At 33.8% G+C, this 12,013-nt stretch overlaps 1 protein-coding gene across 1 annotated transcript in view; it reads right to left on the bottom strand.

The window, feature by feature from the left end:
- Positions 1-12,013, bottom strand: part of PTPRQ (protein tyrosine phosphatase receptor type Q) — a 215,177-nt gene that overhangs the window by 14,035 nt on the left and 189,129 nt on the right. The window contains exon 39 of the mRNA XM_032171667.1: positions 8,146-8,222. Coding sequence (XP_032027558.1) covers positions 8,146-8,222 — 77 coding nt within the window. The remainder of the gene's footprint in view (positions 1-8,145; positions 8,223-12,013) is intronic.

Raw genomic sequence — 12,013 nt, 5'->3', positions numbered from 1 at the left:
TACATGGCTAAATAGTATTCCATTGTGTATATATAGCATATTTTCTTTACTCACTCATCTGTTGATGAATACTTAGGTTGATTCTTTATCTTGTCTATTGTGAATAGTGCTGCAACGCTTATTGCATAAGCATAGATATCTCTTTGACATACAGATTTTCTTTCCTTTGGATATATATCCAGTAGTGGTATTGCTGGGTCATAATGATGGTTGTATTTTAGTTTTCTGAGTAAAACTAAATAGTGTGTAATCGTGTATAATAATTCCACTTTCTCTGCATTCTTGCTGGCATTTGTTATTTTTTGTCTTTTTGATAATAACCATTCTAAATGGGGAGAGATGGTATTTCATTGTGGTTTTGATTTGTATTTCCTTGATGATTAGTGATGTTGAGCATTCTTTCATATGCTTGTTGACCATTTGTATGTCTTCTTTAGAGAGATGTTCATTCAGCTCATTTGCCCATTTTTAAATTGGATTTTTTTTTCTGCTATTGAGTTGAGTTCCTGGTATATTTTGGATATTAATCCCTTGTTGGATGAATAGTTTGCAAGTATTTTCTCCCATTTTGCAGATTGTCTCTTCATTCTGTTGATTGTTTCCTTTGTGTGCATATGATTTTTAGTTTGATATAATCCCATTTGTATATTTTTGCTTTTACTGCCTGTGCTTTTGAGGTTTTAGTATGAACAGATTTGCAGGGAAAATAAAAAACTCAAATTGGACATATTATGTTTGAAATCACTATTAGATATTCAAGTAGGAATGCCACGAAGGCAATTAGATATATGACTTTAGAATTCAGGAAGAAGTCCAAACTAGAGACATAAATTTGAAAGTAATCAGCTCATATCTCTTACTTAAAGTCATGAAAATTGGATGACATCACTGTGATGGTTAATACTGAGTGTCAACTTAATTGGGTTGAAGAACACAAAGTATTGTTTCTGGGTGTGTCTGTGAGGATATTGCGAAAGGAGATTAACATTTGACTCAGTGGACTGGGAAATGCTGGATGCTTCCTGCCTTAGAACATCGGACTCCATGTACTTCAGCTTTTGGACTCTGGGACTTGCACCAGTAATTTGCCATGGCCCTTTGGTCACAGACTGAAGGCTGCACTATCAGCTTCCCTACTTTTGAGATTTTGGGACTTAGACTGGCTTCCTTGCTCCTCAGCTTGCAGATGGCCTATTTTGGGGCTTCACCTTGTGATTGTGTGAGTCAACACTCCTTAGTAAACGCCCCTTCATATATACATCCATCCTATTAGTTCTGTCCCTCTAGAGAACCCTGACTCTTACAATCACCAAGAAAAGGAGTTCGGAAAGAGATAGTAAATTCAAGTACTGAACTCTAAATTGTTTTGTTTGCAGGTCTAGAAGATGAGATAGAAGCAGTGAGACTACGATGAAAGAGTCAGAGCTGCTGAAAGGTCAAATAAATTGGAGACTGAGACTTAAGGCTAATTTTCTGAGCAGTTAATTGGTGACCTTGAAAATAGCTGATTCGGTGTTGTGCTTGCTTAGTATCCAAGTCTTATTGGAGGGTGCTGAAGAAATAAGAGAAGGGAATTGAAGATAGTAAGTGTTAACAATTCTTCAAGGGGCTATAATGTAAATAAAACTCAGAACAATAGAGAAGTAGAGAGAGACCTATAATATCAAGATATTTTTATGATGTAAGAAATTATAATAGATTTGTTTAGCTGCTAAAAGAGAAAAAGTGATGATGTAGAAGAGAGAATTCCTCAACCCATGTTCTTGAGAGGCAAAGGGAGAGGTCATGTAGTGTCCAAGTGAAAAGGTTGGCTGTTATCAGGGACTAGGACAGTTCATATGCAGCCACAGGAGAAAGACTGAGTATATGGACACAGATGCAGACAGGTAGGGGACCTTGTGGATGTTCTCTTTTAATTGCTTTTGTTTTATCAGTGAAATATAAACAAGGCCATCAGATGTAGGTGAAAATGAGTAATATAGTGTTAGAGGCCAGAGGAGAAAGAAGAAGGAGAAAGAATCTCCCAGAAGAAAGGGAGATTGAATAGATTCGGAGGCTGTGTTTTTGAGGTTAGTGGCCATGAGTTTAAAGTGAGACATTTTGGTGTGATCATGAATTTTTCTCCAATATACTTCCAGTAACACAGAGAAGAATCCATGGAGGGTTTTACTTAACAAAGTTTGGGGATTTATCAAAAAGACGAGACTATAAGAGATAAATTTGAGAGTTGAGGATATATACAATAGAGGAAAGGAAACAAACAGGCATGCAGTTCAAGCCGAGCAAGAAAAAAAATGAAGTCTTGGTTGGGTTAGGAAAAATGGAAAATTTGATGGAATCAAAGAGCTGTAGGTCAGAGCAGGGTTGAAGAATTATCAGAGTCCAGTGATCTGGAAAGAAGGATTTCAACAGATAGTGAGACATCTGCAATCAAGATTATGGAGAGGCTGCAATTCTTGGTGGTGAAAAGGTCTAGGTTGTAAACATGGCAGAAAGTGATGAGGTCACATGGAAGGCAAGTCACTGCAAGAGAAGAGGTCCAGAAAGTGATGAGCAGGGCTATGGCTCAATATTTTATATGAATTTTGACATCATCAATAATTATGACAGAAGAGTGATGAGAGAGGAGCAGTGATCCTGGAGTGAAATCTTTAAGAAACAAGAGAAAGTGACTTAGGGGATGGTAGTTAACTTCCTATGCTTGACAGCATGAATTCAAGCTGGCAATTTTAGGGCAGAGGGATAGAGAATGATGTGGAGGTGGCACTTGACCCTCCACACAAGGACTGAGGCAACTTGACCCTTCTCTATGCTGAGTACATATGGGAGGGTACGCAGACCCACTGGTGAGCAAGGCCAGAAAGCCAGTACCTGTAAGGGGGGGAGTAGGTTCCACACAGAGTAATATAGACAGTATATCACATATTATATACTAAATATTATTCTGTATATTATATATATATACACATATATAAATAATTGGGATTATTCCTATACAATCTTGTTACCACTTATTTACAAAACTAACATTATATGATCTCAGTTTTCCAGGATTTGAAATATTATTTTATATTTCTTTTTAATACATATATCTATGTATTATCTGTTATTTAAATATATCTTTATATGGTCACATTTCCCCCTTGATTCTCATGTAAAGAAGCTAAGACACATTTAAGTTTTCTTCCTGTAAAGGCAAATTTATTTCAGAAAATGGTAAAGCATCAGGTAAAATGTTTGCCCAAAAGTGTTTTGGAGATATTTCCATTGTGTCTTATGAAAATGAAGAAAGTATGTCAATTCTGTTTGCTATTTCTGCTTCTACCTTTGATGCGTGTGTGCAAACTTTTGACTTTTTCTGAGAGGAAACTTCTTGCCTGGACTTTTGCCCTTTAATTGGAATATAGGGTTTACGGTTTTTAAAGCTCTGTGATACATGGAACAAAGTGTAAGTTTCACTCCATATGTCAACTTTCATTATGACCTTTACACATGGATGCCACTTTTCATTGCAGTCCTTAAATTAGCTCAGAGATTTTCCTCTGGATTATCAGTCAGGAAAATGTAGAATCTACTACCATGAAACATCAACAGCAATAAAAATAACATGTATTTATTAAGTGCTTCCAATGTGTAATTCAGTGAATAACTGAAATATGATTTAGTAGCAATGAATAAAGTAGGGTTGATTATTATTCCTACTTTATCAGTGTAGAAACTTCACTCAGAAAGTTTCAGGTCATACAGCTACAAAAATGCAGAGAAGGAATTTGAACTCAGGTCCATTTGAACTCTGAAGCATATGTATTTACCCATCTAAATATAATCCTCCTTTTTATGAACTCAACAATTATTAAGTGCCTACTACATCTCAGGTATTGTAGAACTACATGCTAAAAAAGTAATTTAAATATTGCTTCCAAATCAATATTTTTATGCTTTATTCTAATCTCATACAGCAGTTATCCAATTATATCCAGTGAATTTGTATATGCAGATACAATTAGTTTTAGAATAGCATATGAGATGGAGAAGGTCAGACCAATCCTTTTTTTCTTCCTTTGAGATTTAACTATTGTGAATGTTGGATGGTGCAAACCTAATTATCTGCATACTTTCTCAATAATTCTAGCATTAAGTTTAGTGAAGATAAGGTATTTCATTAAATTTGTATAGAAGAAGGCAGTAAGTATGAATAATGAAAACAATGTATAGGCCTAGAGACTAGAACACTCGTTTTGACTTTAGTCCTTTCTAATAGTGTACCCTGTAGAGCAGGCTACTTAAATAAGCTAATCTTCAGCTTCCTAATTATAAATTAGAGATAATCATTATTTTCTCGCACACCTCAGAGAGTCATTTTGAATACTATTTGTAAAATAAGGAATGTGAAATTGCTTTGAAAATTTTGAAGTGCTCTATAAATGTAAAGGTTTCCAAAAAATGCCGATTTTTTTAGGTTAAAGTTTATCCATATTATACAGGAAATAATGACATTTTAGTGCCTATCAATATCCTTGAACAGGTTTTCTTTATTTACCCATATAAGCTCTAGGGGAAAAAAATGTAAAATGTGCAGTTTATATTTACACCAGTAAACACTCTCAATTGCTTTATTACGCTAAAGAAAATGTGTTGGGCATTGATGGTGATATATTTGTATATGCCTATAAGTATATGTGTGTATGTGCACATATGTATGTACATACACACATATATTTATACGTTTATATACAAATGTATACATATAGGCATATACAAATATATCACCATATTCTATATTGTTTGATAATTATTCCAAAATTACAATATATATTTGGGTCCTATTGCTAAAAGAGTGAGTAGTGGGAGAATTTATATACACACATACACATATCTAGATACATACATACAAAATGTATATATGTTTATATAATATATACATATATAAAATATATACCTATAAAATATAACTATATACACATATACAAGTATATTTATGTATACACACATATATGTGTATATATATATATTTGTTCCTCTTGTATGATTACAATGCCATTAAAAGCAGAGATTCTTCATTTTAATATCCCCCAGACTGTCTAGCAAATCCTTGTAAATGATGCATATAAATATGCATGTGTATTTGTGTTTTTATATGTGTGTGTTTTAGGGGTCCTCAATGCATACTGAAGGATTGATAATAAGATCATGAAGACCGAATCTCCATCCTTACAGGGTACTTAGATAAGAGGAAATATACATGCTTATCCTCATATAGTGCCCAGTACCTTATGCTCTTCCTCACACAGAGAAGGCAATTAATAAATGAGATCACTATGAGTTAGAATATGACAAAGGCTATGCTAAATATACCAAGTGTGGAGGGATCAAAGAAGAGAGGACAATTAATATTAATAGATTGATTTTGATTTATAAAAGGTATCTCCTAGTCATTTTCATTTCACTTTTTCAGGGACACAATATCCTTTAGTATTATAATGCTCTATCAACATAGGAACAAATCTGATGTTTCTAATGTTACTGCAACCATTTGCATGACAGCCTTTAATCTCTAGTTGTGTTAAAAGCTGTCATCAAGCTAAAGTAATTGCAGGCATCTCAAATTGACAGGAGAGATAATTTTGATGAGCCTTCCTCAAAATTAATTATAAGCCTTCCTCTTATACCTAAAATCTGAGTATTTTCACTTTTGACCCTCTTGAAAACCTTTCTAAACTCCTTTGTACAGTTGGTGGCAGATTATGGGGCTGCAATATCACTTCTTCCTACCTCTTTCACAGTCTATCCTTCATCAAAATCTTCCAGCCTTTCCAAGTCCTGACTTCTGGGAGCACCATTCTCGAGAATGGCCAAGGGCAGAGGAAAACACACATTGCCATGTTAACCTAGTTATAAACCCTGGGCTGGAGTGTCTCAGTCTTAACATACATCCCTCAGACCATATGCTGGTCCTCCTCTGTCTCTTTCCCAGACTTCAGTTTTTCATGTTTCTATCTGAACACTAGTTATTTTGCTTTCTTTCCTACCTCCCTCTATAGTTCTCTTCCCTTTGCCATAGCTTCTAAAGAAATTGAAACCTGGAATCCATTCATAGATGACCTCTGTCTTTTGCTCCTGGGACAAGTGTTCATAAACTTTCAATTGGAAGTGCTTTCGAATAAAACTTGGGAATAGGGGGAAATTGAGATACCAGACATTCTTTCTAAGGTGAAGATTGTGCGAATATGTAGGTGGAAAGTGAGGGCCACTACAGTATCATTGCTACAAATCTGTTCTTGACATCCCAAGCAAAGGAGATTTCTCTGAGTGCTACGGTACACTGCCAGCCCCAATATGGAAATCCGCCTTCTTGTAAAGTGCCTTCCATCTGAGCCTGCTTACCATGCAGCTCAGCAATGATTATGCATATCATTACATTGGGTCATAGTGACGTTGTTGTAAGATTTATTATATTACAACATCACTTGATTACAGCAGAATATATATCTTCGGGCTTCCTAGTTTATTGCTCATACCACTTTATCATTTGCTCATAGCTGTATGCTGACAACCTATCATATTTAAAGGGGACACTGGGGGTTTGCAAAAATTACTTTGCTTACATAATCCGTGTGGTTCAGCTACACCTACTAAAATTGTGTTTTCCTTCTTCATTATATGCATATCCTGTACTGTCATCCCTTATGGAACATTAGACAATATGAGCTGTTGATTTGTATATACTTATTGGTGAATAAAAAATGATACAAATCAATAGGTCACTGGTACAACCAGTTGTCCTTGTCCTGCTTCATGGCATTTGATTACTAGAGTAGTGATGAAATTTAAATATCTAAATGCATATATGCATCATTTTGTAAATCCAAGTAAAACTTTAACATCCTGTAGAGTTTAGATTACAATGGAAATTGTAAGCATAATATTTCACCAAAATGTTTACATTTTGAATTACATTTTAGAGGGAATCAATAATTTGATAAATGAATAAAATGTTACCATGATAGTAAATTCATGTAATTCTTTAAATACAGATTTAAAGTTCTAGCATTAAAATAGAATGAAATTTAAAGAATAGCTTAGCTTCTCCAAACTTTCCTTCACTTCTCTGGTTAAAAAGTCTTAAAGTCTTAAATTCTCCCATTATTCACTCCTTTGACAACAGGACCCAACATATGATTGTAATTTTAGATTAATTATCAACCAATATCAGATTTAGAACTAATTCGTTTTTTTCCTCCATGACAAAGGCTTGGAGGGAATGAGACACAGCACAAGTATGTTTGATGTTGGAGAAAGGGTGGAACGTCATATAACAAGAGCCCTAATAGAACTGAAGGAAATAGCAGGCATGGGTGAGAAGACCTATGGATAAGAAAAAGCCTATAGAGAGTGTGGGCAGCAGAGGAAATCTTCATGTATTTGTAGATCCACCATAATGAAGATGGTTAAGCTTGCTATGCATTAGAATTTAAGTCAGTGGGTAAGTATATAAAGAGACATAACTTGGTTAAAAAAAAAAAACCAACAACTATAAAACGGAGTTGTTCCGAGATAGAATCACCTGCCTTAGGAAGAAGTGGATGAATCAATGCCAGGAGAGGCTGACAGAATTTTTTAGAGTTCCAAGGTGAATGGTCAAATTAAGGACACTTCATTCTTTAAGATTCCATGAATGTGCAAACCAAGTGGGGATCTTGAGTGCATATAAGGTTTCAATGTACCTATGATGGTGATGGCATTATCACCCGCTTGAAGGACTGCAGATCTAGAAGGGAAGAGCTGCATAATAGATTTTCATGTTATATGGACATAACTGTCCATTTGATAATTTTTAATTCACAGAGATTGGCAAACTTCATTGCATATGGAGAATACATTAGCAAAGCATATGAATTAGTGGAAAGATCAGGGATGTGTAGCCTGAAGTTGAACATCTGCCACGTACTGGTGAAACCATTTTTGATAAGTTAGTATCTCTGTTAGGCATATCCATATCCCCATCTATAAAATGAGGGTACACTCGCATATTAAGATCCATAGGAGTTGTGATAAATTTGTCATTTTAAGTAATTGGAAAGATAACACAATTTCAGTAATTAAATGTTGTACACAATTATAAAATATATAAAAATAGTAACTTACAGAAATATAGCTGGCATTAATATAATCCGAACCTGGAACACTAGCGTCAACTATCAGCTTTACTCTGTTATTATTATCTAGAAGAAAATATAAGGAATCAATGCTAATTGGCTTTTTAAATTGTTACTACTTTTTTTTACTATAAAAGTAATACAAAGGAGTTCATAATATAACATTCCAATTTCACAGATGGCGGTAAATTTAAAAAAGTTATTTCTTCTCCCATATTTCTACCACCCAGAGACAATGACTATTAATATGTCCTTGTATATATTTCCAGAATTTTCTATACATTTTCTTTATATTCTAATTTTCTTTAGCTACAAATGGAGTGACATACAATCTGTTCTGCAAATCGTTTTTTTATTTACCTATGTCTTTCCATATCAGCATAAACAAAGACATGTAGTTCATTATTTTTAAAAGCTATACAGTATTTCACTGCTTGAATATATAATAACGTAGTTATTTAATCTTTTATTATTATTTAAATGATCGACTTTGTAATTATAAAATGCTTGCTATAATTGAAATTTTTGCATATATATAGGAGTATACTTGTAGAATATACTACCAGCAGTAAAAGTCTTAGATTTTATATATATGCATTCCAAATTTTGAAAAACATTTCTCAGTGGTTCTCTAACAATTCATACTCTGAACTAAAGTGTTTGAAAAATTCTGTTTTCTCTTCTTTCACTATCACAAGATATTATTAAACACTTTATGTTCTTTGGACAAATACAAATTGATGTCTCATAATATTTATTTTGATTTCCTTAAATACAAGTGAAACCGAGCTTCTTTCCTTATGTTTATTGACCATTTTAATGCCTTTTCTTTTAACTGCCTTTCACATTTTCTCACTTTTATTTAAAAAAAAGTATGCTAAAAACAGAAGGCTACATATCACCTTTTGTCATATGAATTAAAATTTTCTTCTTAGTTTGTCATTTGTCCTTGACTTTGCCTATCAATTTTGCCATACAAACATTTATATTATTATGCAATCAAATTTCTCATTATTTTTCACTATGACTTCTGGATTTTGTACCATTTGTCAAAGTTGTCATTATAAATTATTATTGTTTTACAAATTCTAGTTTCTTCTGAAAATTTCATGGATTTTTCTGGTTTTAAGTATTTCAATCTTTGGCCCATTGGGACTTTTTTTTTTTTTTTTGAGGACTTTTTTTTTTTTTTTTGAGGAATGAGGTATCAATATATCTTATTGTTTATCTGTTGTTGGGACAACAAATAGTATCAATTTTTTAACATTTCATCTTTTCTCCCTGATTTGGAACAGCACTTTGTTTTCTAGGTAATTAGGTCTATTTCTAGACCATTCATTCTTTCCATTAATTTATCTGCCTATTCTTTCTTTCGAATTTCTAATTACTACTTTTTAGAATATTTTAAGAGCCAGTAAAATTAGATACCCTGTACTCATTACTTTTCTTCAAAGAAAAATGTCAGAAATTATTTTTCCTGAGAAATTTTACCAAGTTGATATTATAATTGAAACATCCAGTAATAATTTTAACTAAACATGAAATATCCACTACTTAATTGTTTTGACGGGTTGTTTGTTTTCAAGGAGGAAAAATGGGTAAACAGGATTGGGTCTGAATTCCAGATGATCTGCCTACCATACATATGGCCTTGGGTAAATTGCTTAGCTTCTCTTCTCCTCGGTTACCTCAGCTATAAGATGTCATTATAACACAGATTTTGTATAATCCTCTTGAAGAAAATTTACATGAAATCTTATAATAGGCACTCAATACGTGTTCTTGCGTTCTTAAAACTTAAGCACATAATATGTTAAAATGAATTAGTTGTATTGTTAGTAATTACAATTACTTGCTCAATGTGGTTATGTTTAGAAATGGGAATGATTGAACACATTTCTGCAAATGATTTATGTCCCAAATACAGAATTTTATATGATCTAGTTTGATGACATTGTAACTAGTCCTGTAACTGAGGAAGAGAATCATTATGTTTCTATTCACTAGATACACCTCCTTATAACTATCTGAGTCAACTACAAGCTTAACTTTCCTTTGTGGTGTTGGAATATTTCTGAAGGTCATAGGTCATCTGTCAAATGGAGATTTGGAAATCTCTTCTGCAAGTACTTGCTGCCAATTCTAGTAAAGTGTTTTAAGCTAATGTCTTCTAAAACATGCTGTGATATTTGGCATTCTACTTCTTACATTACTCAGAGAAACAGTGGACTTCATTTAGCTGGCTCAAGCTAAAATTCAAATTCTATTAGCTAAAATTCAAATTCTATTAAAATGAATTCAGTCTCTGCAGGGAAAATAAATTTTCTTCAGCTTTATGGGTTATCTGCAAGCACAATAGGACAATCTACTTAAACATCTTATTTGCTTGTTCCTAGTGTGCGTGTGTACGTGTGTGTGTGAGTGTGTGTGTGTGAGAGAGAGAGAGAGAGACAGAGAGAGCCGGAGGTATACTTGCCCATAGAATAGATGTGGCTGTGACTTTACAGCTTGGTTTCTAACCCAGGCTAGAGATTTGGGCTTGTTATCTCCAGATGGTAGCCTAAATGCCTATGAATTAATCTTATTCACCCAGAAAGTTAGCAGCTCTTAAAAGGAAATGATCTATTAACCAATAAGATATGAACCAATATTTTGAATGTTTCCTGTGTTCCAATACTGGGCAAAGCGATTTACATGATTATTTCATCTAATTTTTACAATACTCTTATGGGGTAGAGACCACTGAATAAAATGTCCAGAATCACTAATGTAGTTAGTGGGTAAACAGATTTGTAACCCAGGAAACCTGATTAATTTTTATCTCAGCTTCAGATATGGAAAATTGGGGTAGTCATACGGCCACCGCGCCTGGCTGTTAATTCTATACAATTGAAAAAATACTAATTATTCCACAGTAACTGTCCCTTAATCAGACTATAGTATTTATTTTCACAGAATACCACCAAATAAGCATGAAGCAAACAGTCTGGATGAAATTTAGGTGCAGATAAATATAAAGACATGGGAATGTCCATAACTTTTATACTTACCTTGCATCCAACCTAGGTTAACTCTCTAAAAGAAAGAATAAAAGGATGCATTGAAAAATGTCTTGGTCTTAGAAATTTAACCAGCCTGACAAACATGGTGAAAACCCGTCTCCACTTAAAATACAAAATTAGCCGGGCATGGTGGCACATGCCTGTAATCCCAGCTACTTGGGAGGCTGAGGCAGGAGAATTGCTTGAACCCAGGAGGCAGAAGTCGCAGTGAGCCAAGACTGCACCACTGCACTCCAGCCTGGACAACAAGAGCAAAAGTCCAAAAAGAAAGAAAAGAAAAGAGAACAGAAAACAAAAGAAAAGAAAGGAAGAGAGAGAAGAAAGAGGAAAGAAAAGAAAGAAGAAGAAAGAAAGAAAGAAAGAAAGAGAGAAAGAAATTATGAATGTTTCTTTATTTCCTCTAACCAAGTCTTGTTATCTTGTTCTTAAAATCATTTACTTATGATTTGTTTTGTTGCAGAAAGGATTTAGGTGGTTAAAGCTATTTGTATTTTCATCCTATTCTAGTTCTTAGAAATTAACAGGTCCTAGTAGATTGCTACTTCCTATATCATGTTTCCTTACATTTGTTTCCTTCGTGAACTTCATAAGTTATTCTCTAGTTCTAGAATACCGGAATTTGGTCTGTTTCTTCCTATGCATGTCCTTTACAATTTGACATTCTGTGATCACATCCTTCTCTAGGTCTATGTCTTTCTAGAAAGAAGAGTTCAATTTTTAAGAAGTAAAGCAATTCCCCCAATATACATTTGAAAAGGCATAGACAAAAATATATATATACACACACAGATGTAT

Source organism: Hylobates moloch, unplaced genomic scaffold, assembly GCF_009828535.3.
Source record: "Hylobates moloch isolate HMO894 unplaced genomic scaffold, HMol_V3 SCAFFOLD_12, whole genome shotgun sequence".
Taxonomy (NCBI): Eukaryota; Metazoa; Chordata; class Mammalia; order Primates; family Hylobatidae; genus Hylobates; species Hylobates moloch.
This window is presented reverse-complemented; position numbering and strand designations above follow the sequence as displayed.